At 38.3% G+C, this 27,956-nt stretch overlaps 1 protein-coding gene across 1 annotated transcript; it reads right to left on the reverse strand.

Annotated features, from left to right (window-relative positions):
• Positions 1-589: 589 nt before the first annotated feature.
• Positions 590-27,336, reverse strand: TLR3 (toll like receptor 3). Its single transcript, XM_049631782.1, has 5 exons — positions 26,636-27,336; positions 10,771-11,222; positions 8,444-8,635; positions 4,031-5,883; positions 590-3,803 (listed from the first exon to the last, which is right to left on the reverse strand). Exons 2-5 carry the CDS (start codon positions 11,209-11,211, stop codon positions 3,575-3,577), a joined length of 2,715 nt encoding a protein of 904 aa, XP_049487739.1. The 5' UTR covers positions 11,212-11,222; positions 26,636-27,336; the 3' UTR covers positions 590-3,574.
• Positions 27,337-27,956: the final 620 nt, after the last annotated feature.

Here is a 27,956-nt window from a genome sequence, read left to right on the forward strand (position 1 = left end):
ACCCCAATGTTTATAACAGCTCTTTCAACAATACCCAAATTATGGAAAGAGCCTAAATGTCCACCAACTGATGGGTGGATAAAGAAGATGTGGTTTATATATCCAATGAAAATGACAAAGAATGAAATCTAGTCATTTGTAGCAACATGGATGGAACTGGAGGGTATTACGCTAAGTGAAATAAGTCAGTCAGAGAAAGATATTGTATGTTTTCACTCATATGTGGATCTTGAGAAACTTAACAGAAGACCATGGGGGAAGGAAAGGGGAAAAAATAGTTACAGAGAGGGAGGGAGGCAAACCATAAGAGACTCTTGGATACTGAGAACAAACTGAGGGTCGATGGGGGTGGGGGAGAGGGGAAGGTGGGTGATGGGCATTGAGGAGGCAATTGTTGGGATGAGCACTGGGTGTTGTATGGAAACCAATTTGACAATAAATTATATTATAAAAAATGGCTAATATATCACCCAGTGTAATTAGCAACTGATGACCAATTGATTACCCTTTTTTTTGTTACTTCAATATGGATTTATATATAGGAAAAGAAATAAGTGCTTTAAATCTCCTTCTGTGATATGAGGGTATGCCTGACTGTTTGGACTGTAAAGTTAGAAGTTACACTCTCTATTCAACTAGCTGCCACATAAATCTAAGTCATAGATTCCAGGGGAGAGTTTTATTATAACTTCTGGTGTTGCCATTTGAAACCCATCAAGTTACAATCTCAAGACACCTGACTCCTTCAGTCTAAATTCCTCTGCCACGTTCTCTGTACCATGGTTCCATCCTCAGCAGCATCCTGTGACCTCCCAACACCAAGATCACGCCTCCCTCCCTTTCATCTTACTGTTCATTCCCCCATCTTGCTCCTCACTCAACAAAATCCTACCCATCTTTGAAAGGTCTGATCTTCCATGGAGCCTTTTGTTCAGGTCCATCTTTGATAGTCCCTTCCTACCCGAACTCTTCTTGCGCCATTTTCTACAATGTAGCTCACATCCTGTGTGCCCCATCACGTTTGGCACAGGGCTAGGTTCACGTGGTTGCTCCATGAATACTATTTTTCTAACAGCTTTATTGATATATAATTTACATACTATAAAATTCACCTGCTTTAAGTATATGATTCAATGGTTCTTAGTAAAAACTTACCTGGTTGTACAATCATTGACACCATCCATTTTTAGAGCATTCTCCTCACCCCGAAAAGATCTCTTACACAACCTTTATTTACTCCCCCTTCCCATCCCTAGGTCCAGACAACCACTAGTCTGCTTTCTGCCTCTAGAGATTTCAAGAAATATTTTTTAAACTCTTGATTGACACATCGTGACCATCACTTACTGTTGAGTCCCCTTTACAAATCACCTAAGGTAGACATCTGAATAATTAAGAGCTTGTTAAATACATGACATCGAAAATCCCTCCTCCTCACTAACAAGGTGAGAGTATTCACTTCTTATTACAATCAAAAAGGTGTCATTTTTAGGTAAAATCTAAGTACCTGGATTTGTTTTAAACTCAATGTTGATTCAGCTGGAATGTGTTTTGAAAAACAGCAAGAAGGAGATGGAGTGAACAGATAACATGACGGTACCCTGAGAGCTTTCAAACACGTCACTTCACTTGTGGAAGTTCAACAGGTCAGACAAATATCCTTTTCTGCACTTCCCTTGTTTTGGACCCCAGGGATAAGGACTCCTCCAGAGAACAATCATAAAGGACAGCTTGCCGAAGGTTCAGGATGTTTCTTCCTGTGTAGACCAAATACAAGTCAACGCGGACACCGTTGATTAGCTTTACTTGTATTCAGTTCAAGGGTCATCCCTTGTGTATCTTCTTAAATATTAAGCAACTTTAGAAGATTACACTTGAACTCAATTTAAATTGTGGCCATTTGATCAGCTATCTTATAAGCAAATAAGGGGATAAAAGCAAAATTACTTCCTGCCCTGCTTTTTGTAGACCGATGGAATATCCATTACTTAGAAATATTGGACTAACATTGGGACTATCGAGACATAAATGACACACAAAGCACGTCAGGAAAAACTGTGGCTGTGGGCTTTATTTTGCCATCATAAAAGTTTAATTTAATCTGTCTTTTCTTTCTTTCTTTTATTTTTATTTTACAATGCCAAAATAAAACGAGATCATTTCACAGGCGGAAAGCACGCCTTAGCAAAAACGCTATCGAAGGAGCGTCTCGTGTGCAAGGATGCTGTGTAACACAGAAGTGAAAATGAGTCCTCCACACATTCACACTGTTGAGAGACTGTAGACTCTTTCAGAACCGGCAGTACAGGGAGTATCGCTTTTTCCAGGATTCTGTGGACTTAGCCCCGAGGATACAATACTATTTTAATCAAAGTTCCAAACTGTGACACCTCCGATTCTCCCTAAACTTACCAAACCGGTGCTTCTAATATAGAAATTAACCCAGCTTCATGATTTCAACACTCTCTTTATTTGAACACCAGAACTATAAAGGTTTTAAAATGCTATTCATGTCTATTTTCAATAATTAGATTCTTTCCATTGTAAAAGCAAAAATAAAATTTTAAATAATAGTCTTTCTAGAGAAGGACTAATGTATACATAGCACGCTATTTTATGACATGATAATACGTTTCACGTGAATGTATTATACCATGGTCATCATCGCTAATTATATAGGATTATTAAAGATTTTGTTCAACACCATAATTTCCAAGATCAGGAGTCAAAGAGTCCCAGTAGGACCAAATGATCCGACCAGGACCATCTCCTGAGTCTGTGGCCAAGAGAAAACAATATTTTACAACCACAAAGCTAATCTACTAATTAACCTTCAGGAAGCAAGCCTTTCTATAATACTTTTTTTGTTTCCTGTAATACTTTTAAGTAAGAGAATTGTTTCTTCTAACACCTACAGCAGAAACCCAAGTATCAGGGAAAATAAGGATTTATTAAAATATGTATTTTAAGTAAGTAATGAAAATGAATTACAAACGTTTTCTGACCATGAGTCTGTAGGTTCAAATGGAATTTAACACTTAACAAAATCAACACTGAAGTGGGCACCACTAACATGAAAGCTTTCTAACTGAAAAAAAAAAAAATCCTGTGATGAAGCTTTTAAAAATTAGGATATATATTTTACTCTTTTACAGTCGAAATAGCATTGTGCCCACTAAAACAATGATCTCTTATTCTCCTATGAGTGCATCCAAAAAAACTCCAAAGGTAATTATCAGAAACCTTCCCATAATTCTAACTTTTCTTTAAATGAGGAATATTTTAAAACTTTCTTAAGTTGTAGACCTCAGTAACCAATTATATCTTCATGAGTAGAATCCTAGCTACGTGCTGCTTATATGCTACGTATACTGCTTGTATGTTTATTCTGGGGCCAATGAACTCAACTGGCAGTAAAAGGTCTGAAATAGGGAGATACAAAACATAGACTTGTGGTATAACACTAAGTCTGAATAAACAGATATATATTATTTTCAAATAAAACCTAAATTTACTATGAAACTCTTTAAGTGGGGGAAAGTTACGCCTTTGTTAACTTAGTCTTTAAATAAATTTAATGTATTGAATTTCTGGATCCAAGGGCTACTTGCAATTTATGATGAAAGGCATTTACCCGTTCTTTCTGAACTGGCCAGTTCAAGATGCAGTGAGATTTAAACATCCCTCGTCGCAAACAGAGTGCATGGTTCAGTTTATAATCTGGAATATCCTCAAGAAAGATCAATATAATGGAATCCAGATTTTGTTCCACAGCTTGCTGAACTGCCTGGTGCACCTTGAATCTAGTAAAAAAAAAATAATTATTAAAATAAGTTATATATATCAGCATACGGTTTAGAACAGCCAAAAGCTCTAACATCCCCCCTACACTTGTTTTTATCTGTCACTAATAATTGTTATTTTTTTATTTTTAAAATTCTTTGAGTTGTCAATCATAATGTAAGTTAATATTTGAAAGCTCAAGTGAAAAAAACAAGTACACGCTTAAAATTTCACAATGTTCACCTACCTTTTACATAATGGATCTTTTAATAGATGCTGCGTTATAACGAAAATAGTTTTTCTGCTCCTTTTGATGCTATTAACAATTGATTCAAGTTCAAGGACACCTGCCTCAAAGTCCCTTTCTTCGAGACAAAATCTGAGAGTTTGATCTTTTTCTTCCATCGGAGAGAAGTTCTCCCAGACCCAATCCCTATCTTTATAGGCATGAATGATATATGCTGCATATTCAAACTGCTCTGGCTGTCTGTCTATTTCTTTGAAACCAAGAACTCGATGCACTGAAACATTCCAATAAAAAGATATCCTCCAGCCTTCAAAATGGATGAGCAATACGGTAAAGATAAAAATCAAAAGGATACTGGTATTTATGATGAAAAAGAGTTCAAAGGGGGCACTGTCTTTGCAGGCTGATATATCAAAAAGCATCACCGGGAAACCATGATATTGAGGTGGAGTATTACAGAGGTAATGGCTTGACAGGTCAGAGATGTTGGTATGGGTACTATTAATCCAATTAACAAACCAGGCAATACTTTCACAGGTACAATCAAATGGGTTAAAGCTCATATCTAAATTACTCAGGTTCCTGAAGGCTGGCCCAAAAACATCCTTCTCAACTGACGTTATGAGATTCTTCTGAAGGTTCAGTGACTTTAGAGATGCCTGATCATCAAAGACAGAGAGCGGAAATATGTTTAAATTATTCAATCCTAAATCAATGCTCTTTAATTCAGATAAGCCCTTGAATACCTCTGCTGGGATCTCATCAAAGCCATTAGACTCTAAGTTAAGAATGTGGAGGCGAGAAAGACCCTTTAGAAAATAAACAGGACCACTCGGGTTTGCACGTTTCCATAGCCGTGCTAAGTTGTTGTGCTGCAATTCCAGAATTTCTAGTTTCTCAAGACCCTCCAACAGTTTATCGTTTATGTTGGCTATATTGTTGTTGCTTAGATCCAGAATGACCAAGTGGCGAAGAGACTGAAAAGGTGAAGGAGAACTGTCCACATTTCTCAGGGCCACTCTGCGGAGCATCAGGCGTTGGAGGCTTGGAACCAGGGCAAAAGACCCAGGAGTCAGTTGTAGGTATTTGTTGTAGGAAAGGTAGATTTCAATGATATTTCCTAGACCTCTCCATTCTTGGCCTGTGAGCTCTTGCCCAATTTCATTAAGGCCAAGGTCGAGTACCTGAAGGTGGCCCAGACAAGAAAAAGCGTCACTCTCTATTTTTGAGATTTTGTTTTTGGTTAGGTTGAGCGTGACCAAAGGAGACTGAGCAAGTGACAAAAATGTTTCATTTGTTAAAGTTCGCAAGCTTGTGAAGGAGTCGGATAGACTTAAGTGCTTCAGCTTTATCAGTCCCGTGAACATATTGCTTTTTATGCCTGGGAAGTTGTTGTCTCCCATGTTAAGATACTCCAAACGTTTTAGCCACTGAAAGGAAAAATCATCGATCTTGGGACGCGAAGCAAGGGCAGTGCTTTGTTTGGTGAAAGATCGTCTCAAATCCAAGTATCTCACACTGAGAAGCCCATAAAAGGAGTGAGAAAATAAGTGTTCTATATTATTATACCCCAGGAAGAAATATTCTAGATGTGGAAGCCAAACGAAGGAACCATTATCAATCACATTTAAGTTGTTGTGGGAAAGATCGAGCACGGTGAGATTTGTGTGCTTGAGCCCAACGAAAGTCATATTGCTCGTTCTGTACAGCTGGGTGTTGCTCAGGGATAGATTCTGAATGCTTGTGTTCGGCAGTTCTAAACAAAGCTGCTCTGTGAGGTTGGGGTTCAGTTGAGCATTGTTCAGAGAGAGGCCAAATAATTTTCCAATTGCATGAAAACACCCTGGAGAGAACTAAAGGTGGGGGGAGAAAAAAGAGGTTAATAACCAAAACACGGTGGGGTCCGCATGACTCTAGAGAAGCTTAAACACAATTCTTTACTCTGCCCCTTTCCCCTTCACCATCTTCTCTGGGTTTACTCTCCATCCCTCTACCGCACAGCTCCTTACTCTGTGCCTGTGACACCCACCTCCTGGGGCAGTCCCCCACCTTTCCTGGCCGCTGCTTACCTTCTGCCCAGCATTCAATGGCCTCCTTTTCAGGGGGCCCTCCCTGACCTCCCAGTCTAGGTGAAGTCCCTAGTATTTTTACCTGATCACACTGAGTATGACTGTAATTAATAAACTCTTTGTAAAGTCACCACTGGGGCAGATGCTGTTTCTGTCTCGCTGACCACTGTTCTCAGTGAACACGTGGGGAATGAACGGGTGGATTTTATTATGCAACAGTGACGCGCACTTTCCCTTCTGTAGCTCTGAGTTCCAGCCTTCCTCTTTGTCTGTCCAGCCCGGGTTTTCTCCTGATGTTATTGCATGACAGTGCCTCCAGCTCCCTTCCGCTCTGCCCCCACTCCCTCACCAGAAGCCTTGTCTGCTGTGGGATTCTGCCCCAGAACAAGAGGACAGAAGGCAAGGAGAGAAGGAATCCTGAGAGGGTTGGAGCCAGGCCTGGGTGGTTAAACACCAGGAGAGCAAAGAGGCTCTGATTCCTCCTGTGTCATTTGTGAGCTGTTAGGGCTAATGGACGATAAGGCAAATTTGGTTGTAAGTAAAGTAAATTGGACTACAGAGCAGGAAATTGTTCAGTTCATTAGGGTGAACTTCCATGATAACATTATGTTGCAGTAATCAAAATTGAGTTTTTGAATAATTCTCAATGACACGGAGAATGCTCATGATGTGAGATGACTTTTTAATGGGTGGATACACCGTTGCCTATGGGAGGCAATACAGCACAGCTGTTAAGAGCATGGGCTCTGATCTAACACTGCCAGAGACCCAGTTCTGTCACCAAACTGTCACATGTGAGACCTTGGACAAGTTCCTCAACCCTGCTTCATCTCAATTTACCCTTGGGTAAAATGATGATACGAATCAATTGGTGACGGGACGCCTGCATGGCTCAGTCGGTCAAGTGTCCGACTCCTGATTTCGGCTCAGGTCATGATCTCGTGATTCGTGAGACTGAGCCCCACATCCAGCTCTTTGCTGATAGTGTGGAGCTTACTTGGGATTCTTTCTCTCTCTCCCCTGCTTTCTCTTTCTCTCGAATAAATAAATAAACTTTCAAAAAAGAATAAGTTGGTTACAGGACTATGTAAATATATGTATTTAATAAATATTTATATGTAAATAAATATATATATTATAAATAAATTATAATAAATAATAAATTTAAATTTATGAATATATACAATAAATTATAAGTATATATGCATCTATATACTATATATGCATATATATATATATATATATATATGTATGTATATCATAGTGTCCAACATATGGTGTCTTTTGAATTTGTGCTCTGAATTTCAGTGGCTGTTGCTTTTTCTTATTATCACTTGGAGAAAAGCTAGAGATAAAAATACCCAACATTGGTTGTCTCTGGACTATGGGTTTTTGGATGATTTTTATCTCCCCCGTCATTACTTGCATATATTGTAAGATTTCTACAATAAATGTTCTAAACAAACAAAAAAATGCTGTTCAATAATTAGCATGAATATTACATAAAATGTTTGCTTGTTTATATTTTATCATCTCAGGACAAATACACAGTCTATTTTTATGTCTGTAAGTTGATACATCTTTTGAAAATCTGACTTAGTTTACGATTTCCAATATTCTTATTCTCAGCCTGTAAAGGAATAAAATACAAACATACCTGTACATGAAAGTAGTTACTGAAATGAATACCATGCATCTAAAGAGAAGGTTAATTAGGTACATTCCATTATATGAAGTATATTCCATTATCAGAAGATTTTCATAATAATCTAATGCTAGTTATCATTTATGGAGCACTTACGTGAGATACGGTGCTAAATTCTTTACCATACAGCCTATGAAGTAGTGTTATTATTATACTAACTTTACACCTGGGGAACTGAAGCGCAAAGAACTTGAATAATTTGCCTGATTACACAAGTATTAGGAGAGAAAGCCCAGAAGGGGAGCCAGCTCGCCCAACTCTACAGCCTGTGCTCTTCACTATCACGCTGTTTTAATTCTTTCAGAGATTTTGTGCCATAGATAGTATTCCCACTTTACAAGTGAGGAAGCTAAGACCCAGAAAGGTTATGTAGGCTCCCCAAGGTTCCTATAACTGGAACACGGATTTTAACCCACTTCTGTTAGGTAGCGGAGCTCCAGCCCCCAATTGCTACCAGTGTTTCTTTTTGCGAGGAGGACATCAATGGCCCCAAGCAGTAAGTGTGAAGGACTTTTGGAAGGCATGGCAAACATTATTACCCCTTTCTCTAGGGATCTTTAGATTCTTACCCCTGTGACACAGTTAGGGATTGCCCACACTTAAAGGTAGAACACGAAATCATTTTACCCGACTTCTTACCTCTTTAATTGGATTTGATGACAATTCTAATTTCTTCAAAGAAGAATTGCCAAGGAAATCCAGTCCTTCACGTCTCAGGATGTTAATTTTATTATTTGATAACAGGAGCTCTTGGAGATTTTCCAGTTGGAGCTGACTTCCTAATTTGGTAGATGACAAACCATTATGAGATAGATCTAATTTGATTAAATTCTGGGAGAGAAAAAAGATGCATACAAGTTAGAGCCTTGCCACCAAAAATAGTTCCTTTAAATGTACCTGAATCTTAGAAATTACAGCAAAAATGTCACCTCTCTATTATTCTATAGACAATTGACAGTAGAGGTAATGAAAAATTTTCGTGGTGATCAAAAATAACATTGTTACAAGGGTTTGTTTCTCACTTCAAGAATTATTTAAAAAAAATTTTTTTTAATGTTTATTTATTTTCAAGAGACAGAGACAGAGTATGAGCGAGGAGGGGCAGAGATAGAGAGGAAGACATAGAATCTGAAGCGGGCTCCAGGCTCTGAGCTGTCAACACAGAGCCTGACCTGGGGCCCAAACCCACGAACCATGAGATCGTGACGTGAGCCAAAGTCGGACACCCAACTGACTGAGCCACTCAGGCGCCCAAGAATCATTTTTTAAAAAGAATGATTTTATTTCTCTTACCAAAATAAAGGGATTTAAGCATATTTATTCATGATATAAGGAAGATTCATAATAAACATTTATTTACTTTATTATTTATAATAAGCATTTCCTTATGATGTAAGGAATATTCATGTGGCTTATTAAACATATGTCATGCATCAGCCTTGAAATGAAACAAAAATATGCTAAGTGAAATAAGTCATACAGAGAAAGACAGATACCATATGTTTTCACTCTTATGTGGATCCTGAGAAACTTACCAGAAGACCATGGGGGAGGGGGAAAAAAATGTTAGGGAGGGAGCCAAAACATAAGAGACTCTTAAAAACCGAGAACAAACTGAGGGTTGATGGGTCGTGGGAGGGAGGGGAGGGTGGGTGATGGGTATTGAGGAGGGCACCTGTTGGGATGAGCACTGGCTGTTGTATGGAAACCAATTTGACAATAAATTTCATATTTAAAAAATCATTAAAAAATATAAATAAGTAAATAAACATTAAAATAAAAAAAGAAATGAAACAAAAAAAAATGAAGAAATATTTTCTTTAAAAGTCCATGAAATCCTAAAAAAGATTTTTACTTTGAGAAAGATTGATAGGTATGTTAATTTTGCATCATGGCGAGTATAGAATATTCATTTTTGTTTTGTTAGTGCTGTGGGACATTTTAACCACCTTGTGCTATTTTTAACAGGTAAATTTCCACTCAGGTAAAAGGTAAGGAAAAGCTGATACATATTAGGGTAAAATCTTAGATGATGTGTATTCAAGAGAGTAAGACTTTTATTTATGTTTTCAACATGAAAGAACATTTTGCCAAAGATTATTCTAACCAGATTTTGAGGCCTTTGTGTCCAAAGCCATTTCGTCCACTGCAGAATCTAAAGAGGCATAAGAGAATTTCAAATCACTAGCAAGCAAGTCACTTTACAAATGTTTCTAAGCATACTTGTTTGTACATTATTCTTGGCATATGAGGTCAAGGAATGCCAAATTTTGTATAGGTCCATGTGATGAAGAAAACAAAGAGTTTTAAAAAATGGCTTTGGTTCAAGAAAAGTACCTAATAAGTGTCTCAGATTTAGAGACACTCACATACGTTTTCACAGATTTAAAATTCAAGGAAAGTACTCAGGGGAAAAAAAGGATAGCCATTAGTAAAGCAATAATATGAAGAGATTTCTAAATCAAGAGTAGGTAATTTTTAGTTGGACAATTTGCTTTATCATGTGTCAATTTGTTAACTTTATTTAAGTCTGAATTTGGATGTGTGTTGTTGTTGTTGTTGTTTTCATTACTTGGTACTATCAGCAGCATTGAGAGTTTATTTGCTGTGTTCCTAATGATATATTCTTATTCTTCTCGGGTTATGACAGACCAGATTCTTCTCTGATCTCTACCTCTTGTATCTGAGTTGTATTTTTAATGGGAGGGAGCAAGAGGGGCAGAGTTCTTTAAACTTAAGACTGAAAGTGAAGTAAGATGCTATTTTCTCTTTTGAAAAGATTTCCAATCTTAAATGGCCATATTTGTACATAAAGCTGCCCCTCTTCCCGTTTGGGTAGATCAGAGTTTTCATTCTTGACCTTGATACTTAGATACGAAATCTCAAGATTCATGAGTGACTTGAAAACTTAACACGAGGCAACATATTTTTAATTTCTTATATGGAGGTGGACATTTCCATCCTACCTTCAGGTTTTGAAAGGGATCGTTTTCAATTTTCTGGATTGAATTGGACCTTAGATGGAGTTCCATCAAATTCACGCAGAAGATAAAAGTTCGCTCTGAAAGGCGAGATAGTTCATTGTGTTCGAGGTTCAAAATTTCCAACAAGGGGAGTTTTTGGCACAATTCTGGCTCCAGTTTTGAGATGGAGTTAAATCCTCCATCCAAGGTAGTAAGTTGGCTGTATCTTGTAAAGTTGTCAGGTGGTAATCTTCTGAGCTGATTATGGGTGAGATTCAACACCGTTATGTTTGCTGGGAGGTCATCGGGCACTTGTGTCAACTTCAGATGACTGCAGTCAGCTGCTTCATGCCTAACAACACATTTGTTGGTAGAGGATGTACACAGTATCCAAAAGGGCAACAGCCCCAAAAAGGAATAGATATAAGGCGAACTCTGGCTCATGATTCCCTCCTCTAAAAGAAACATAACAAAGTAGCGGACATTAATGACACAGGTTTTCATAGGCATTGGTATATTCCTTGTAAGACAGATAACCAAATGTGACTACGTGTGATCTTTTTATTCACAACTGGTATGATACACAAGTATGTATTATACAAGTTGTACCTCCAATAGAAATAATTCAAGTAGCACAGAAAAGTAAAAAATGGAACACACAAACTCGCTCCTCACTCTTCACCTCCGCCCCACCTTCAGTGTTTCAAGGTAACCTCCTGACAGTTTCTATTTCTAATGTTCACGGTCACCTCCACAAACTCAAATAACACGTTTGCGCTTATGCTTCTGTTTCGTCAATACAGTGAGTAGTCTCTTCCCACCGTAAAGATACGAAACTTACACTATTCGATCAGTCTCCTCACAATTCTTCTTTAGTCACTTTTAATTTATTTAATCCATTGTTCTATTTATAAGTTTTATGACTATAGCTAAAACTCTGTCTTATTGATCAGACAACTTGAGATGTCCTCTCTTGATCCTCGGGATGTGATATAGGAAATGTGCACCCCTGAATGTTCTACCCATTTCTTCCATATTTATGTTTCCTAAAACTGCCAACTACAGCCCTGGCTTGACACTGTGAAGATATAAAATGTTAGCATTTGTATCCTAAAACTATGGCGAGTCCAACATACTTGGTCCACATAAATTCAGAAAATCTAAAGCCAATAAATATCATTTGCAATTTTATGATTATAGAAATAAGCATTCACTGCAGAATCAAGACAACATAGAGAAACATAGTGATAAGGAGAAAAAAAATCTGGAATTACACTGCCGAGTTGTGTTCCTGTTTTCTGCTTGGTAGCCTCCGGCAAGTTAACTCATTTTTTTAGGACTTCATTCCCTCATCTTGTAAGTCTGGATAATTGAAGTCGCTCTTCCATAGGTTGTTACAACGATGAAATGAGATAAGCCTTACAGTAGTTGGCACACACCAGCGTTTGTTATTACTATTATTATTAATCAGTAAAATAATCCACGATTCATAAGTAGATAATTGCAACTATTCTCTACTTTGTAAACATTTTACTTCATAAGGAAAATCTATACAAGACAGAAGCCAATTATATCATGAGACAATCACAGCTAACTATGAACAAGAAGAGGGGGCCAAGCGTGCAAAATCATTGAAATTCAAGGAAATTCATGGTGGCTAGAAGGATGTGAGAAGCTCCTTATTAACCTAGCCTTGGGTTAGATGGAGAGCCACAGTACAGACTCTAGGGCTGTTCTCACAGGCTGGGAATCAACTAGTATCTTCCCTGAACAACTACAACTGATCTTCATTTGAGGAGGCTCAATTCCTCTAAACCTGTTCTGGTTTTCAATTTCATTTTATTTATTTCTTTATTTTTAAATGTTTATTTATTTATTTGAAGGCAGAGAGAGAGAGAGACAGAGAGAGAGTGAGTGAGAGAGAGAGAATACATGCAGGTGCAGGAAGGGCAGACAGAGAGGGAGAGAGAGAAAATCCCAAGCAGGTTCTGCACTGTCAGCATGGAACCTGATGCGGGGCTCAATTTCACAAACCCTGAGATCGTGAACCGAGCCAAAATCAAGAGTTGGACACTTAACCAACTGAACCACCCAGGGGCCCCTTCAATTTCATGTTCAGAATAGAAAGAAAGTTGCACGTTATGAGGCATCCATGGATCACTTTACCCTACTAGTTGGTCTAAAGAATCAAAGTTAACAAATTTAAGCATTTGCTAACATACCATTCACAAACTAGAAAGGCCTTTAAAAGTTTGAATGGGGTTTTAGGGGAGAAGATGGTGGAGTGGTAGGAGGCCCCTATGCTTGCCGCATTCCTTGAACATACCTGGATAAACATCAAATCATTCTCAACACCCAAGAAATCAATATAAGGGTGAGAGAATAAGTTTCACAACTAGAGAGAGAGACAAGAGGCGACATCGTGGTAGGTAGGAAGGTGATATGTGCTTTGGGGAAGAAAAGGATCATAGGTGCTATGGAAGGGAGGGAGCCCTGATCACAAACAGAGAGGAGAGAGAGAGAGAGTGAGAGCGCACAGGGGATCACACAAGAAAAACACTTTCCCAAAACCATTGACTGAGAAAATGAGTGGGGCTGATCGCTGTGAGTTTTTACAACCAGCAGAGCTCAAAGCCTGGACTTTTAGGAGTCAGTGCCATGGCAGGTGTGGAGCCTAGTGGGTGCAATGATGCTCTGTGGTAGGCAGAGAGCTGGGAGTGGACAGCACTATCTGAGGATCCCTTGGGACACACTGGGAGAGATATTTACCCCTTCTTGGGGTGCATTTGGGAGAGGCGGCATTGCCTCTTAGGGGACAAAAGAGCCAGTGGGCACCATTGTGCTGCCCTGTTCCTTAGCAAAGGAACAGAGACAGTTCACCTGAGGGCAGCTGACCTGGATGCCAGCTTTTTGCAGCACTTTACTCTTAAACTCTAAGCTCCTGGGTGTTGGTACAGCTGCCCTTCTGGGACAAACCAGCACCAGCCCCAATGTGAAGGTGGAACTCTCCCCCAGAGCACCAGCATGAGTCTGCATTACACTGGGTCCCTAAAGTTTGGAGTTTTAAAACTCAGCCGGCCTGCCTGAGGTAAAACCCACTGGTTGGGTGGGCACACAGGCCAGACACAGACAGAGTGAAGGCAGGGACCTGAGGTATGCTTGGGACACACAGAGGGAGATTGTTAGCTCTTCTGTGAGGGCTTCATGGACATCAGCAGACACAAACTCCCCTTCTCAGGGACAAGGGGGAAGGTTGGCACCAATTTTTCCCCTGTCCATCAGCACACATTGACTTCAGGGAGCAGAACAGTGCTGACCGTGGAGGCCTGAGCCACTTACACCAAGTCCCAACCCCTGTGTTCTTCAGGTACATCTTTACCTGGGCAAATGTGACTAAGAACCAGAGCAGCAGGCCCCTACCCCAGAAGGCCAGCACAAACCCTCGCATGTACTAAGTCTACTGACCATAGAGTGCAGCAAAGCTTCAGCTCCAGTGGAAATAGGATCAGACCTCTTTTAACAGGCAGACAAGAGCACACCTAGTTAAAACAAGCCACACTCTGGCTAAGGTCCACACACTTCCCACTGCAGGCGAGGAGAAACTCTGCAGAGGGCTGACCTGAGGGTAAGAGCAGTCAAAACAGAGCATCAGAGTGCACACAGCAAACCCCAGAAACACTTCCTGAAGTTCTAGGTCTTGAGCACTATATGACCTCTTCTTAATAAAGCCATTACTCTCAGGAACATGAAACATATCCAGCTTTCCTAACACAGAAGAAGACAGAGACCTAGAAAAAAAATGCCAAGATGGAGGAATTCATCCCAAAAGAAAGAACAAGAAAAGGTCACAGCCAGGGATCTAATTAAAAGAGATACAAGCAATATGCGGGATCCAGAATTTAAAACAACAATAAAAAGGATACTAGCTGGCCTTGAGAAAAGCATAACGGACACCAGGAAGTCTCTTACTGCAGAGATAAAGAATCTAAAAAACTGGTCAGGCCAAAATAAAAACTGCTATAACCAAGAGGTGAAACTGACTAGATGTAATGACCACGATAATGGAAGAAGCAGAGGAATGAATAGTGATATAGAAGACAAAATTATGGAATATAATAAAGCTGAAAAGAAGAGGGAAATAAAAATATTGGATCACAAATGTAAACTTAGGGAACTCAGCAACTCCATAAAACATAATAGCATTCATATCATAGGAGTCCCAGAAGAAGAGAGGGAAAAGGGGATAGAAAGTTTATTTGAGCAAATTATAGATGAAAACTTCCTTAATCTGTGGAAGGAAACAGACATCCAAACCTAGGAGACACAGAAAACTCCCATCAAAATCAACAAAACCAGGCCAACACAAGGACAGATCATAGTAAAATTTGCAAAATACATAGATAAGGAAAAAAATACTAAAAGCAGCCCAGGAAAAGATGTCCCTAACTTACAAGGGAAGACAAATAAGGTTAGCAGCAGACTTATCCACAGAAACCTGGCAGGCCAGAAGGGAGTGGCAGGATATATTCAATGTGCTGACTGGGAAAACACGCAGCCATGAAACTTTACCCAGCAACGCTGTCATTCAGAATGGGAGGGGAGATAAAGAGCTTCACAGACAAACACAAACTAAAGAAGTTCATGACCACGAAACTAACCCTGCAAGAAATATTACTGGGGACTCTTTGAGTGGGAAAAGAACGCCAAAAGCAACAAAGGCTAGAAATGAACAAAGAAAATCTCCAGAAACAATGACTTAACAGGTAATACAATGGCACTAAATTCATATCTATCAATAATCACTCTGAATGTAAATGGACTAAATGCTCCAATCAAAATACATAGGGTATCAGAATGGATTCAAAAACAAAAACAAAAACAAGACCCATCTACATGCTACCTACAAGGGACTCATTTTAGACCTAAAGACACAGGATGAAAGTAAGGGGATGGAAAACCATCTATCATGCTAATGAATGTCAAAAGAAAGCTGAAGTAGCCATACTCATATCAGACAAACTAGATTTTTAAATAAAAGACTGTAACAAGAGAGGAAGAAAGGCATTATATCATAATAAAGGGGACTATCCAAAAAACAGATAATCCAGTGAAGAAATGGGTAGAAGACATGAATAGATACTTTTCTAAAGAAGACATCCAGATGGCCAACAGGCACATGAAAAGATGCTCAACGTCACTCCTCATCAGGGAAATACTAATCAAAACCACACTCAGATATCACCTCAAGGCCAGTCAGAGTGGCCAAAATGAACAAATTAGGAGACTATAGATGCTGGCGAGGACGTGGAGAAACGGGAATCCTCTTGCACTGTTGGTGGGAATGCAAACTCATGCACCCTTTCTGGAAGAAAGTGTGGAGGTTCCTCAAAAAATTAAAAATAGATCTACCCTATGACCCAGCAATAGCACTGCTAGGAATTTACCCAAGGGATACAGGAGTGCTGATACATAGGGGCACATGTACCCCAATGTTTATAGCAGCACTTTCAACAAGAGCCAAATTATGGAAAGTGCCTAAATGTCCATCAACTGACGAATGGATAAAGAAGATGTGGTTTATATATCCAATGGAATACTACTTGGCAATGAGAAAGAATGAAATCTGGCATTTGCAGCAACATGGATGGACCTGGAGACTATTATGCTAAGTGAAATAAGTCAGGCAGAGAAAGACAGATACTGTATGTTTTCACTCATGTGTGGATCCTGAGAAACTTAACAGAAGACCACGGGGCAGAGAAAGTGGGGGGGTGGGGGGAGTTACAGAGAGGGAAGGAGGCAAACCATAAGAGCCTCTTAAATACTGAGAACAAACTGAGGGTTGATGGGGGATGCGGGTGAGGGAAAGTGGGTGATGGGCATTGAGGAGCGCACCTGTTGGGATGAGCACTGGGTGTTGTATGGAAACCAATGTGACAATAAATTATATATATATATAAATAAATAAATAAAAATAGGCATCTCGTCACCGGCCTGAAAAAAAAATAAATAAATAAAGGGATTATCTAACAAGAAGATCTAACGGTTGTAAATATTTATGCTCCCAAACTGGAAGAAACAAAATATTAAATCAATTAATAGCAAACATAAAGAAACCCATTGATAATAATATAATAATAGTAGGGGACTTTAACACCCCACTTACATTAATAGATCATCTAAAAAAAAAAACAAGAAGGAAACAATGGCTTTGAATGACGCATTGGACCACATGGATTTAACAGATAAATTCAGAGCATTTCATCCTAAAGCAGCAGAATACATCTTCTTTATAAGTGCACATGGGACGTTCTCCAGAATAGATCATATCCTGGGTCACAAATAAGACCTCAACAAATACAAAATGGCTGAAGTTATACCATGCATATTTTCTGACCATACACTACAAAACTTGAAGTGAACCACAGGAAAAAAATTGGAAAGACCACAAATACTTGGATGTTAAAGAACATACTATTAAAGAATGAATGAGAGGGGCACCTGGGTGGCTCAGTTGGTTAAGTGTCTGACTTCAACTCAGGTCATGATCTCACAGTTTGTGAGTTCAAGCTTCGCATTGGGCACTTCTGACAGCTCAGAGCCTGGAGCTTGCTTCGGATTCCGTATCTCCCTCTCTCTCTTCCCCTCCCTACTCACGCTCTCTGTCTCAAAAATAAACAAACATTTAAAAAAATTTTTTAAAAAAGAATGAACAGTTAACCAGGAAACTAAAGAATAAATTTTTTAAAAAAACATGGAAACAAACGAAAATGAAAACACAATGGTCCAAAACCTTTGGGATGCAGCAAAAATTGTCCTAACAGGGAAGTATATGCAATATAGGACTACCTCAAAAGGCCAGAAAGCTCTCAAACACACAACCTAACCTTATACATGAATAAGCTAGAAAAAGAACAACAAACAAAGCCTAAAGCTAGTGAAGAAGGGAAACAATAAAGATTAGAGCAGAAATAAATGATACAGAAACTAAAAAACAATACAACAGATCAATGAAAACTGGAGCCTGGTTCTGTGAACGAATTAATAAAACTGATAAACCCATCCCTAGCCAAACTTATCAAAAAGAAAAGAGAAAGCATTCAGATAAGTAAAATCATGAACAGGTGAGGGGAGATCAGAACTAACACCCAAAGAAATACAAACAATCATAACAGGATATTATGTAAAGCTGAATGCCAACAAATTAGGCAATCTGGAAGAAAAGGATAAATTCCTAGAAACATATAAACTACCACAGCTGAAACAGGAAGAAATGGAAAATTTGAAAAGACTGATAACTAGCAAAGAATTTGTATCAGTAGTAAAAAATCTCCTAACAAAAGTCCAGGGCCAGATGGCCTCTCAGGGGAATTACACCAAACATTTAAAGAAGAGTTAATACCTATTCTTCTCAAACTGTTCTAAAAAATAGAAATGGAAGGAAAACTTCCAAACTCATTCTACAAGGCCAGCATTACCTTGATTCCAAAACCAGACAAAGACCCCAGTAAAAAGGAGAATTACAGGCCATACCCCTGATGAACATGGACGCAAAAATTCTCAACAAAACACTAGCAAATCGAATCCAACAGTATATTAAAAGAATCATTCACCACAATCAAGTGAGATTTATTCCTGGGCTGCAAAAGTGGCTCAATATTTGCAAATCAATCAAAGTTCTACACCACATTAATAAAAGAAACAATAAAAACCATATGGTCATTTCAATAGATACAGAAAAAGCATTACACAAAGTATAGTGTCCATTCTTGGTAACGACCTTCAACAAAGCAGGGATAGAGTAATCATACCGCAACATCACACAGTCCATATATGAGAATCCCACAGCTAATATAATCCTCAATGGGGAAAAACAGAACTTTTCCTCTATAGTCAGGAATAAGACAGGGATATCCACTCTCACCACCGTTATCGAACATAGTACTGGAAGTCCTAGCCTCAGCAATCAGACAACAAAAAGAAAGACAAGGCATCCAAATTGGCAAGGAAGAGGTCGAACTTTCACTATTTGCAGACAACATGGTTCTCTATGTAGAAAACCAGAAAGATTCCATCAAAAAAATTGCTTGAACTGATACACAAATTCAGTTAAGTTGTAGGTTACAAAATCAATGTACAGAAATCTGTTGCATTTCTATACACCAATAATGAAGCAGCAGAAAGAGAAATGAAGGAATAAATCCCATTTACAATTGCACCCAAAATAACAAGATACCTAGGAATAAACCTAACCAAAGAGGTAAAAGATCTGTATTCTGTGAACTATAAAAAACTGATGAAAGAAATCAAAGGTTACCCAAAGAAATGGTAAACATTCCATGCTCATGGATTAGAAGAACAAATATTGTTAAAATCTCTCTACTTCCCAAGGCAAACTATACATTTAATCCCTATCAAAATACCACCCACATTTTTCACAGAGCTGGAATAAAAAATCCTAAAATTTGTATGGAACCACAAAAGATACTGAATAGACAAAACAATCTTGAAAAAGAAAAGCAAAGCTGGAGGCATCACAATTCCAGACTTCAAGCTATATTACAAAGCTGTAGTCATCAAGATAGTATTGGTACTACCACAAAAACAGACACATTGGTCAATGGAACAGAACAGAAAACCCAGAAATGGGCCCACAGCTATATGGCCAATTAATCTTCAACAAAGTGGGAAAGAATATCCAATGGGAAAAAGACAGTTCTCTTCAATAAACAGTGTTGGGAAAACTGGACAGAAACAGGCAGAGGAATGAAACTGGACCACTTTCGTATATCATACACAAAAATAAATTCAAAATGGATGAAATAGGAAATCAACAAAATCCTAAAGGAGAACACAGGCATCAACCTATCTGACACTGGCTGTGGCAATTTCCTACTAGACACATCTTCTGAGGCAAGGGAAAGAAAAGCAAGCATGAATTATTGAGATTTCGCCAAGATAAAAATCTTCAAAGTAAAGGAAACCATCAACAAAATGAAAAGGCAACATTCAGAATGGGAGAAGATATTTAGAAATTACATATCTTATAGAGGGTTAGTATCCAAAATCTATAAAGAACTTATAAAACTCAACATAAAAAAAAACAAATCATCTAGTTAAGAAATGGGCAGAAAACATGAACAGACACTTTTCCAAAGAAGACATCCAGATGGCTAACAGACATATGGAAAGATGTTCAACATCACTCATCCATAGGGAAATGCAAATCAAAACCAGGATGAGATACCACCTCACACCTGTCAGAATGGCTAAAATTAACACAGGGAACAACAGGTGTTGGTGAGGATGTGGAGAAAGGGGAACCCACTTACATTGTTGGTAGGAATGCAAACTGGTGCAGCCACTTTGGAAAACAGTATGGAGGTTCCTCAAAAAGTAAAAAATAGAACTATCTATGACCCAGCAATTGCACTACTAGGTTATTTACCCAAAGAATACAAAAATACTGATTTGAAGGGGCACATACACCTCGATGTTTATAGCAGCATTATCAACAAAACCGAAGTATGGAAAGTGTCCATCAACTGATGAATGGATAAAGAAGAAGTGATATATTTGTGTGTGTGTGTGTATATGTATATATATATACACACACACACTTACATACATACAGATACATACACACACAATGGAATATTACTCAGCCATCAAAAAGAACAAAATCTTGCAATTTGCAATGACATGGATGGAGCTAAATTGTATCATGCTAAGTGAAATAAGTCAGTCAGAGAAAGACAAATACCATATGACTTCACTCATATATGGAATTTAAGAAATAAAAAGATGAACATAGGGGAAAGAAAAAAAAGAGAGAGGGGAGCAAACCATAAGAGTGACTCTTAACTGTAGAGAATAAACTGAGGGTTGCTGGAGGGGAGGTGGGTGGGGAGGTGGGCTAAATCAGTGGGTATTAAGGACAGCACTTTTGATGAGCACTGGGTGTGATATGTAAGGGAGGAATCACTAAATTCTACTACTGAAACTAATATTATACTATCTATTAACTAACCAGAATTTAAATAAAAACTTGAAACAAAAAAAAATAACTTAAAAGTTTTAATAAAAATATTTTATATGCTGTATCAAAATTACTTAGGAAACACTGCATAAAATATTTTGATTTTTTTATGTAAAACTTTGTAAGTCTTATAAATGAAATGTAATCATGTTTGATATTTTAAATGGGTGATTTGAGAATACTTTAGTAACAATCACAGCAGCAGACATAGAGGTGAAAGGCAGTAAGATTTTCATTTACAGAATCTTTGCCTAAATAGAGTTTTTAAGGAACTAAAATTGCTGATGAATAAAACATGGATGCAGTTGAGCACAATGAGGTGAGTGCAGAAGAATCTTTGAGGCAACATGAAATCTTCTACCATCTACTAAATCAGTTCTTCAGAATTATGCCTCGTAGAGTTGCTGTTTATTCGGACTGTTACTTTCTTGAAGTTTATAATTTCCACCATTTTATTCTTGTTGAAAGAAGAACTATATGTGATTTCATCTCTATAATACTAAGATCATTTAGCTTCTTAATCATAATCTTGGTTAAATGGCCAGTTTGGAGGCATATGTCGAACACCTGCTCTTTGGTTATCACTGCAGAATCATTCCACCATGTTCCTGGGTTAATGCCACTATCTTACGGATTTCAGTATCTTCTTTCTTGAAATATTCTTGTTCTGACTAGAGTCTCTCCTTGAGTGGCTCTTCCCCCTCTTTCCCCAGAATATTTATCAGGGGCTATCATGCAAGTTCTTGAACATCTGTTTTTGTTCTTTTGTCATATGATTTTGACAGGTAGGCTATTTGAGGTTCAAAATACTTTTAATGAAGAATCATGAAGGCATTACCCCACTGTCCTCTAATATGCATTGTTCCTAAAAAGAAATCATGCCCATATGGTTTTCTTTCCTTTCTATGAAAGGCACTTTTATCTTTCTCCTCTTTTTCTTTTTGGAAGTATCTTTTCTTTCTTCTTGGTAATGTAAAATTTCACAGGTATATTTCATGCTAAATCCTGCCTCTAAAATGTACCTGTACACTCTAAGGCATTTTCAATCTGAAGACTCATGTCTATGTTTTCAGATTTCTTTTTTCTATTATTACTTGGGTCATTGCCACTTCTCCTTTCCTTGTGTTCTCTCCTTTGGAACCACTTTTAGGGAGACATGGGTCCTTGTATGTGATCATCTTTGTATTTAAATTTATATTCCACCTTTTTATCTCTTTAGTCTATACTTCCAGATAGAAGCTCAGCTTTTTTATCAGGATTTGTATTATATATACTTTTTTAACTTTAGCAATTATATTTTAAATGCATACAGAAGAGTACACAAATTGTGAATGTACAGCTTGTTAAATTTTCACACGTCAGTGCATTCACCACTCTGATCGCCACTCTGCTCAGGAAACACAGCACTATGAGCCCCTCAGAAATCTCCCTCATGCTCCCGCCCAGTCACCACCTCCTCCTTCCCAAAGACAAGCACTTCACGATTTCATACACAAAAAAGATTCCGTTGACCTGCTTTTGTATTGCATGTTAGTGGAATTGTGCATTATGTATCATTTTATGTCTTTTTTTTTTTTTTTTACTCCATAGGAGATCTGCATCTTGTCCTATAGCAGCATTTGCTAACTTCCATTCATAAAGAACATGGCTGTCTCACAGTTAAGTTCTTCCAGCATTTCTAATGAAAAATCCTAAACAAGAGCACAATTCACAGAATTTTAGTGACCACTCTTGTATTACCATATATCTACCCATCTACCGATCATCAGTTCACTTCAACATCAGTACCTCTCCCTCTAAAGAGTATGCATTGCTGCCTTCAACTCAGGATTTGTTAATAGTTTTTCTTCTGATATAAAATTTGCATACGATGAAGTGCACAAATCTTTAGTGCACATTCTCTGATTTCTGACACACGTATACGCCTGTGCAACCCAAACCCTAAAGAGTCTCCCCTCCCTTTCCCAATTGATGGCAATCCTCACCTCCCAGAGTCCATCACAGCTCTGACTGTTTTCTACGGTGATGTTGTATGATTTATAGCCTCCTATCAATGGGATCATAGTCAGTCTTTACTTAAACAACGCTTCTTTTACTCAAATGGTATTTCTGAAGTTCATCCATGTTGCACGTGGTGGGAGTTTTGTTTTGTAAATTTTTGTTTTAACCGAATGAGATTCCACTGTATGAATATATCATATTTTATCCATGCCCATATTATTAGGCACATGGATTGTGTGCAGTTTTTCACTATAGTAGAATGAAGTTACTAGGAACATCTCTGGACATGTTTTTATGGACATATATACTTGATTTCCTTGAGGTAATTACCTATGATTGGAATTATTGGGTATTTAAAAGAAACTGCCAGATCTTTTAGCAAAGTTTGTACCATTTTACACTCCCACCAACACCTTTACCAACAATTGGTACCGTGCTCTTATTTTTCAGTCATTCTGGTGAGTGTGCAGTAATTTCTCATTATGGTTTTAATTTGCATCTCCTGACTGACTGATGTTTAACAATTTTTTAGGTGCTTATTGTCCATTTGTATATCTTCCCTCGTATACTCAAAGATTTCACTCATTTTTTAATTAGGTTGTTTCTTATTCATTGCTGCATTATAGGACCTTTTTATATACATAGATATCAACCCATTGTCAGATTTATATTTTGTAAATGTTTTCTCCCATTTTGTGGGTCACCTGCTCATTTTCTTAGTGAATGATATCTTGATAGTTATGATAAAGCCTCATTTATCAGTTTTTTAATGACTGCTTTCTGAGTCCTGTCTGAGAAAATTTGCCTCCTCCCCAAGTCATTATTATTTTTTTTAAAGATGAATGGTTTCAGGTGTCAGGTAAGGGTCTCTGATCGCTCTTTAATAAACTTTTGCGTCTGATGGGAAGGAAGAGTCTAGGTTCATTTTTTTTCAGTTGCACATCCAGTTTGTCAGACTTTTTTTTTTTTTTTTTTTTTTTTTAAATACTTCCCTTTTCCCACTGGCTTGCTTCGGCACCTTTCTTAAAAACCAAATAAGTGTGGGCGGGTTTAAGCGTGGTCTATATCTGGGCTCTCTACTCTCTGACGCTTAATATTTGTTGATTCTTAGGCCAACACCACATTGTTTCGATTATTGTAAGGTTTTATTGTAAACCTTGAAGTCAGAAGTGTAAATCCTCCTGTTTGATATTCTTTTCCTAGATTGCTTTTTCCATGCCGTGGTTGATGGGAATTATCTGAAATCATTTTACTTATTTTTTAATTAATTATTCCACCTGACTAGAATGTAAAGCTGTAATAGCAGAGGACATGGTTGTTTTTACTCTGTACTGCTTTGCCGTGTCTAGAAAAATGACAGGAACATAGCAAATACTGAATAAATAGATGTTGAACGGATAGCTTCCCCTGGGCAGTTAATCAGCCACGAAAACCTCCTTTATCTCCATAAACAGCCACAACTTTATTTCGGTAGGATACGTATCTAATGTGGTATTCTCTGGTACGGTCATTTACCCAGTTTCATTTTCAGATATTTAAAAAAAAAAACAAATACATCTTCAACGTATGGAGACGGATCAACAAAAAAAGCTATTTAAATAATTTAGGTTTTCCATGGGATCTAAAAGTCATGTCACAAGAAGAATTCCAGACAAGTTTTAGAGAATAAAATCATTTTAGATGATTAACTGCAGGAAAACAGAACTAACGTATTTATAATTGTTCTGATAGGCTTTTAAAAATAGTGGTTTTATTTTTATTTTAATCTAGTCCTCAGAAACAGAAAAAAATCAGCTTCTATTAATTATGTCGTGGCCTTTATAATACTGGCACTTTCTAATACACTATTGTTACAGCTGCACACAATTTTTATATTTATAGGCTACAAGGAATATTGCAGCCCAGGCCAGCCCCTTACCAAATTGCTCTGGTACATGAAGAATGTGGGGTTGGGAATGATACATTCTGGAAATCAGGGACTAACTCCCCATACCCCACATCTCTGGGGTTCTCCCAAACCTCCTTCCCTGTACCATAAGCACTTCTACCTATATTTACCAACACACACACATACAGTCCCTGCAGTATACTCTCCTCGTTGTCTGGGTGACATTTATCTCTTCTGGAAGGGCTGTAGATAGACATCAGAATTACTGAAAAGGACTAATCCCTTTGCGAAGAAGATCCCCGAAGGACTGAAAGACATTCCCAGATCTGAAAATACATTTGTCACATGGAAAAAGGCTCACCAAATGATAGGCAGGATGAGTGAAAAAGGAAAATCCACAGAGAGAATCTTAGACAACTTCAGAAACAAGAAAAACAATCTTAAAACCTTCAAAGGAGGGGTGCCTGGGTGGCTCAGTCGGTTAGGTGTCCGACTTCAGCTCAGGTCATGGTCTCCCGGTCTGTGGGTTCGAGCCACAGGTCAGGCTCTGTGCTGACAGCTCGGAGCCTGGAGCCTGCTTCAGATTCTGTGTCTCCCCCTCTCTCTGCCCCTCCCCTGCTCACGTTCTGTCTTTCTCTGTCTCTCAATAATAAATAAACATTAAGAAAAAATTTTAAAAAAAAACCTTCAAAGGAGAACATATGATCAATTACTTTCAAAAGAAAAAGATCCTGAGTGATAGAAAACTTTTCATTAGCAACATCAGCCACCAGAAAACAATAGTGATAAACTTTCAAAATAATCAAGGGAAATACCTTTGAACTGACAATTTCACTTCCAGCCAAACAACTGAATATAAGGGGGAAAGCTATTTTGAGATATGCAACGATTCTATAAGTTTATGCCTGTGCAACCTATATTGAAAAAGTTACTCTGGAGTTTGCTTCAGTAAAACAAACCGAAATACAGTTAGAGGATGAGACCCCAGTGAAAACCAAATTGCTACTGAGTGAGACATAACAGAAGCCAAGAAAGCTAAAAAGAGGAAAAACAGGCACTCAGCGGGCCTAGCAATTTTACAAAGGTCTTTCAGGATGCACAGAATTCTATGCCTCCTTCCAAGTGAGAGGCAATATTGCATCATGATTAAGGCGCGGAATCGGCAGCCGGGCTACTTAGAGCTAACCGCTGTTTAGTTTGGCTTTTACGGCTTGGTTTGTAAACCTCACAGTATTTTTTTTTCCTGAATGTGTATAGAGATACACCTAAATGCAGACACACGCACCAACTCCCAATCTACTGTGAAATTAGGAGGCAACTTCCTGAAACCAGGACTGCCCCAGGCGGACTCGAATTTCATCTGACTCACCTGCATTTCCTAGTGTCAATTTCTGACCTTCCTATCCATGGAAACGCCTTTCTACTTTCTCACCTTCTGCCACTTTCCTTTACGAGGTCAAAGAAAGCCACTTTCGTATTGCTAAGGAACACCTGAAGTGTTTTCTCCTTTGCAAGCGTATTATCATAAAGTGCCAGCTCCTGTCTCTTCTCCAGCCAACAAGACTCAGAAAAGGAGAAAGCTCATTCAAGATCACAGGGCTCTGTAACTTTAACACAAAGATCAGATTTTTTTAAAAGACGGTTGCAAAATGAGTTCCATAGCTTTTCTAATGTGCTTTTCCACATTTTACAGAACTCCACAAAGGAAAGGAAATTAACTACTGCATAAAATGTTTTATAATGTTAATTATAAATTCTTGCTATTACGTGTATTCGGAGTTAGGACACACTTCTCCCACACCTCTATCATCCCTTTTCTCCCATTCTCCTTCTTGATTCTGGCCAGATCAAAGAAAGACCAAAGAATGCTAAAACCAATGGGCATTCCAGATCTGCCCAACATGAGAGATTCTACCCCAGTAAGAATTTTAAAGAAATACCTTCATGTACTCTGATAACAGCTGACTGTTCCTTTTTTTCATTAGTCCAAATCCAGTCGTTTTCACCAGGGAAGCATGGTACATTTCCTGCTGCAATCCTGAAAGTGAAACTAAAAAAAAAAAAAAAAAAAAAGGCAAGCTTCTTATACTTCGTGGATTCTAAGAAGGCCAGGAGGAAAAAAGCACATTATCAGCAAGAGAAATTTTAAACTGCTTCTTAAAAATGTCTTGCTTTTCTTCTTCAGGTATGGTTCCTTAGGTTTCACTAAATGAGTCACAGATTTAGCAACGGAGAAGTTGAAAAAGCAGCACCTCCCTACTCGGTGTGGGCAGGGCTAGTACTCTAGAGGTTAACAGATCCCTGAGAGTGAATTCCTCTCTTTTTCCCCCCCCTCAAAACCTGATGCAAAACTGTCGTCAGAATCTAGTAGAGTGTGGTCAGAGTGACAGAAAAAAACCACAATCCCTAATCAAAGCTAAGTAATTTCACTTCTCTTATCTTCTTAGCAAGCCTGGAAGATAAGTAATGCAGAAATTAACATCTTGGTCAAAGAAGACACCTAGTTTATAGCAGAAGTGCCGGCTGTGGTAAAGCCGAAGGCCAGTCCTAACACATGCTGCTGCAGTTTCTAGAGTCAGAGCCTATTAGGGAGCACACAGATGTGCTCAGAGAAGTCCAGATTCATCAGTTAGCTCTCAGTCAACTTCACTGACTCCCGGTTGTTGAAGGAATGTGCTTGTCAGAAAAAGGATGCATTTTTCACCATTGATGTAATATGATACAATATCATTAGCTACGCTTTTATATAATAAAACACTTAGAAGGAACTGTAGAGATCACCTAATTCAATCCCCTTTGTTGGAGACATCAGGCAACCTAGCCAGGTGAGGGATATACCATGAGTTACCATAATGCTTCTTTATTCAAACAAACATGGCAATAAACACGCCTGGAACAGTTGAAATAGGGCGCTAGCTCGACTTGATGGCAGAATTGAGAGCAAGAAATGGGTTTGCATTGTGATGCAAAATGCCCTCCCTTGGGCCTCAATCTTAGTGGGAGCACCTTGTATTCACTGGGCTCATGGTCACACTTTTCTCATTTTTCACCTGTCCTATCTATACCATAAAAAAATTGTCTTGGGTAAATGATAGTCCCCCATGTCTACCCATTGGGATATGTAGTAAAACATGACTAAGAGTACTCAAGAGGTTTCTTCTCTGTGAGCTCCTTGAAGCAGAACAGGGTATGTTCTTGGTATTATAACTCTCCAGTCACTCTTCTATGGTAGGCTGGTACTTTGGCTTCCAATGAACCAGG

This window comes from Panthera uncia, chromosome B1 (assembly GCF_023721935.1).
Source record: "Panthera uncia isolate 11264 chromosome B1, Puncia_PCG_1.0, whole genome shotgun sequence".
Classification (NCBI taxonomy): domain Eukaryota; kingdom Metazoa; phylum Chordata; class Mammalia; order Carnivora; family Felidae; genus Panthera; species Panthera uncia.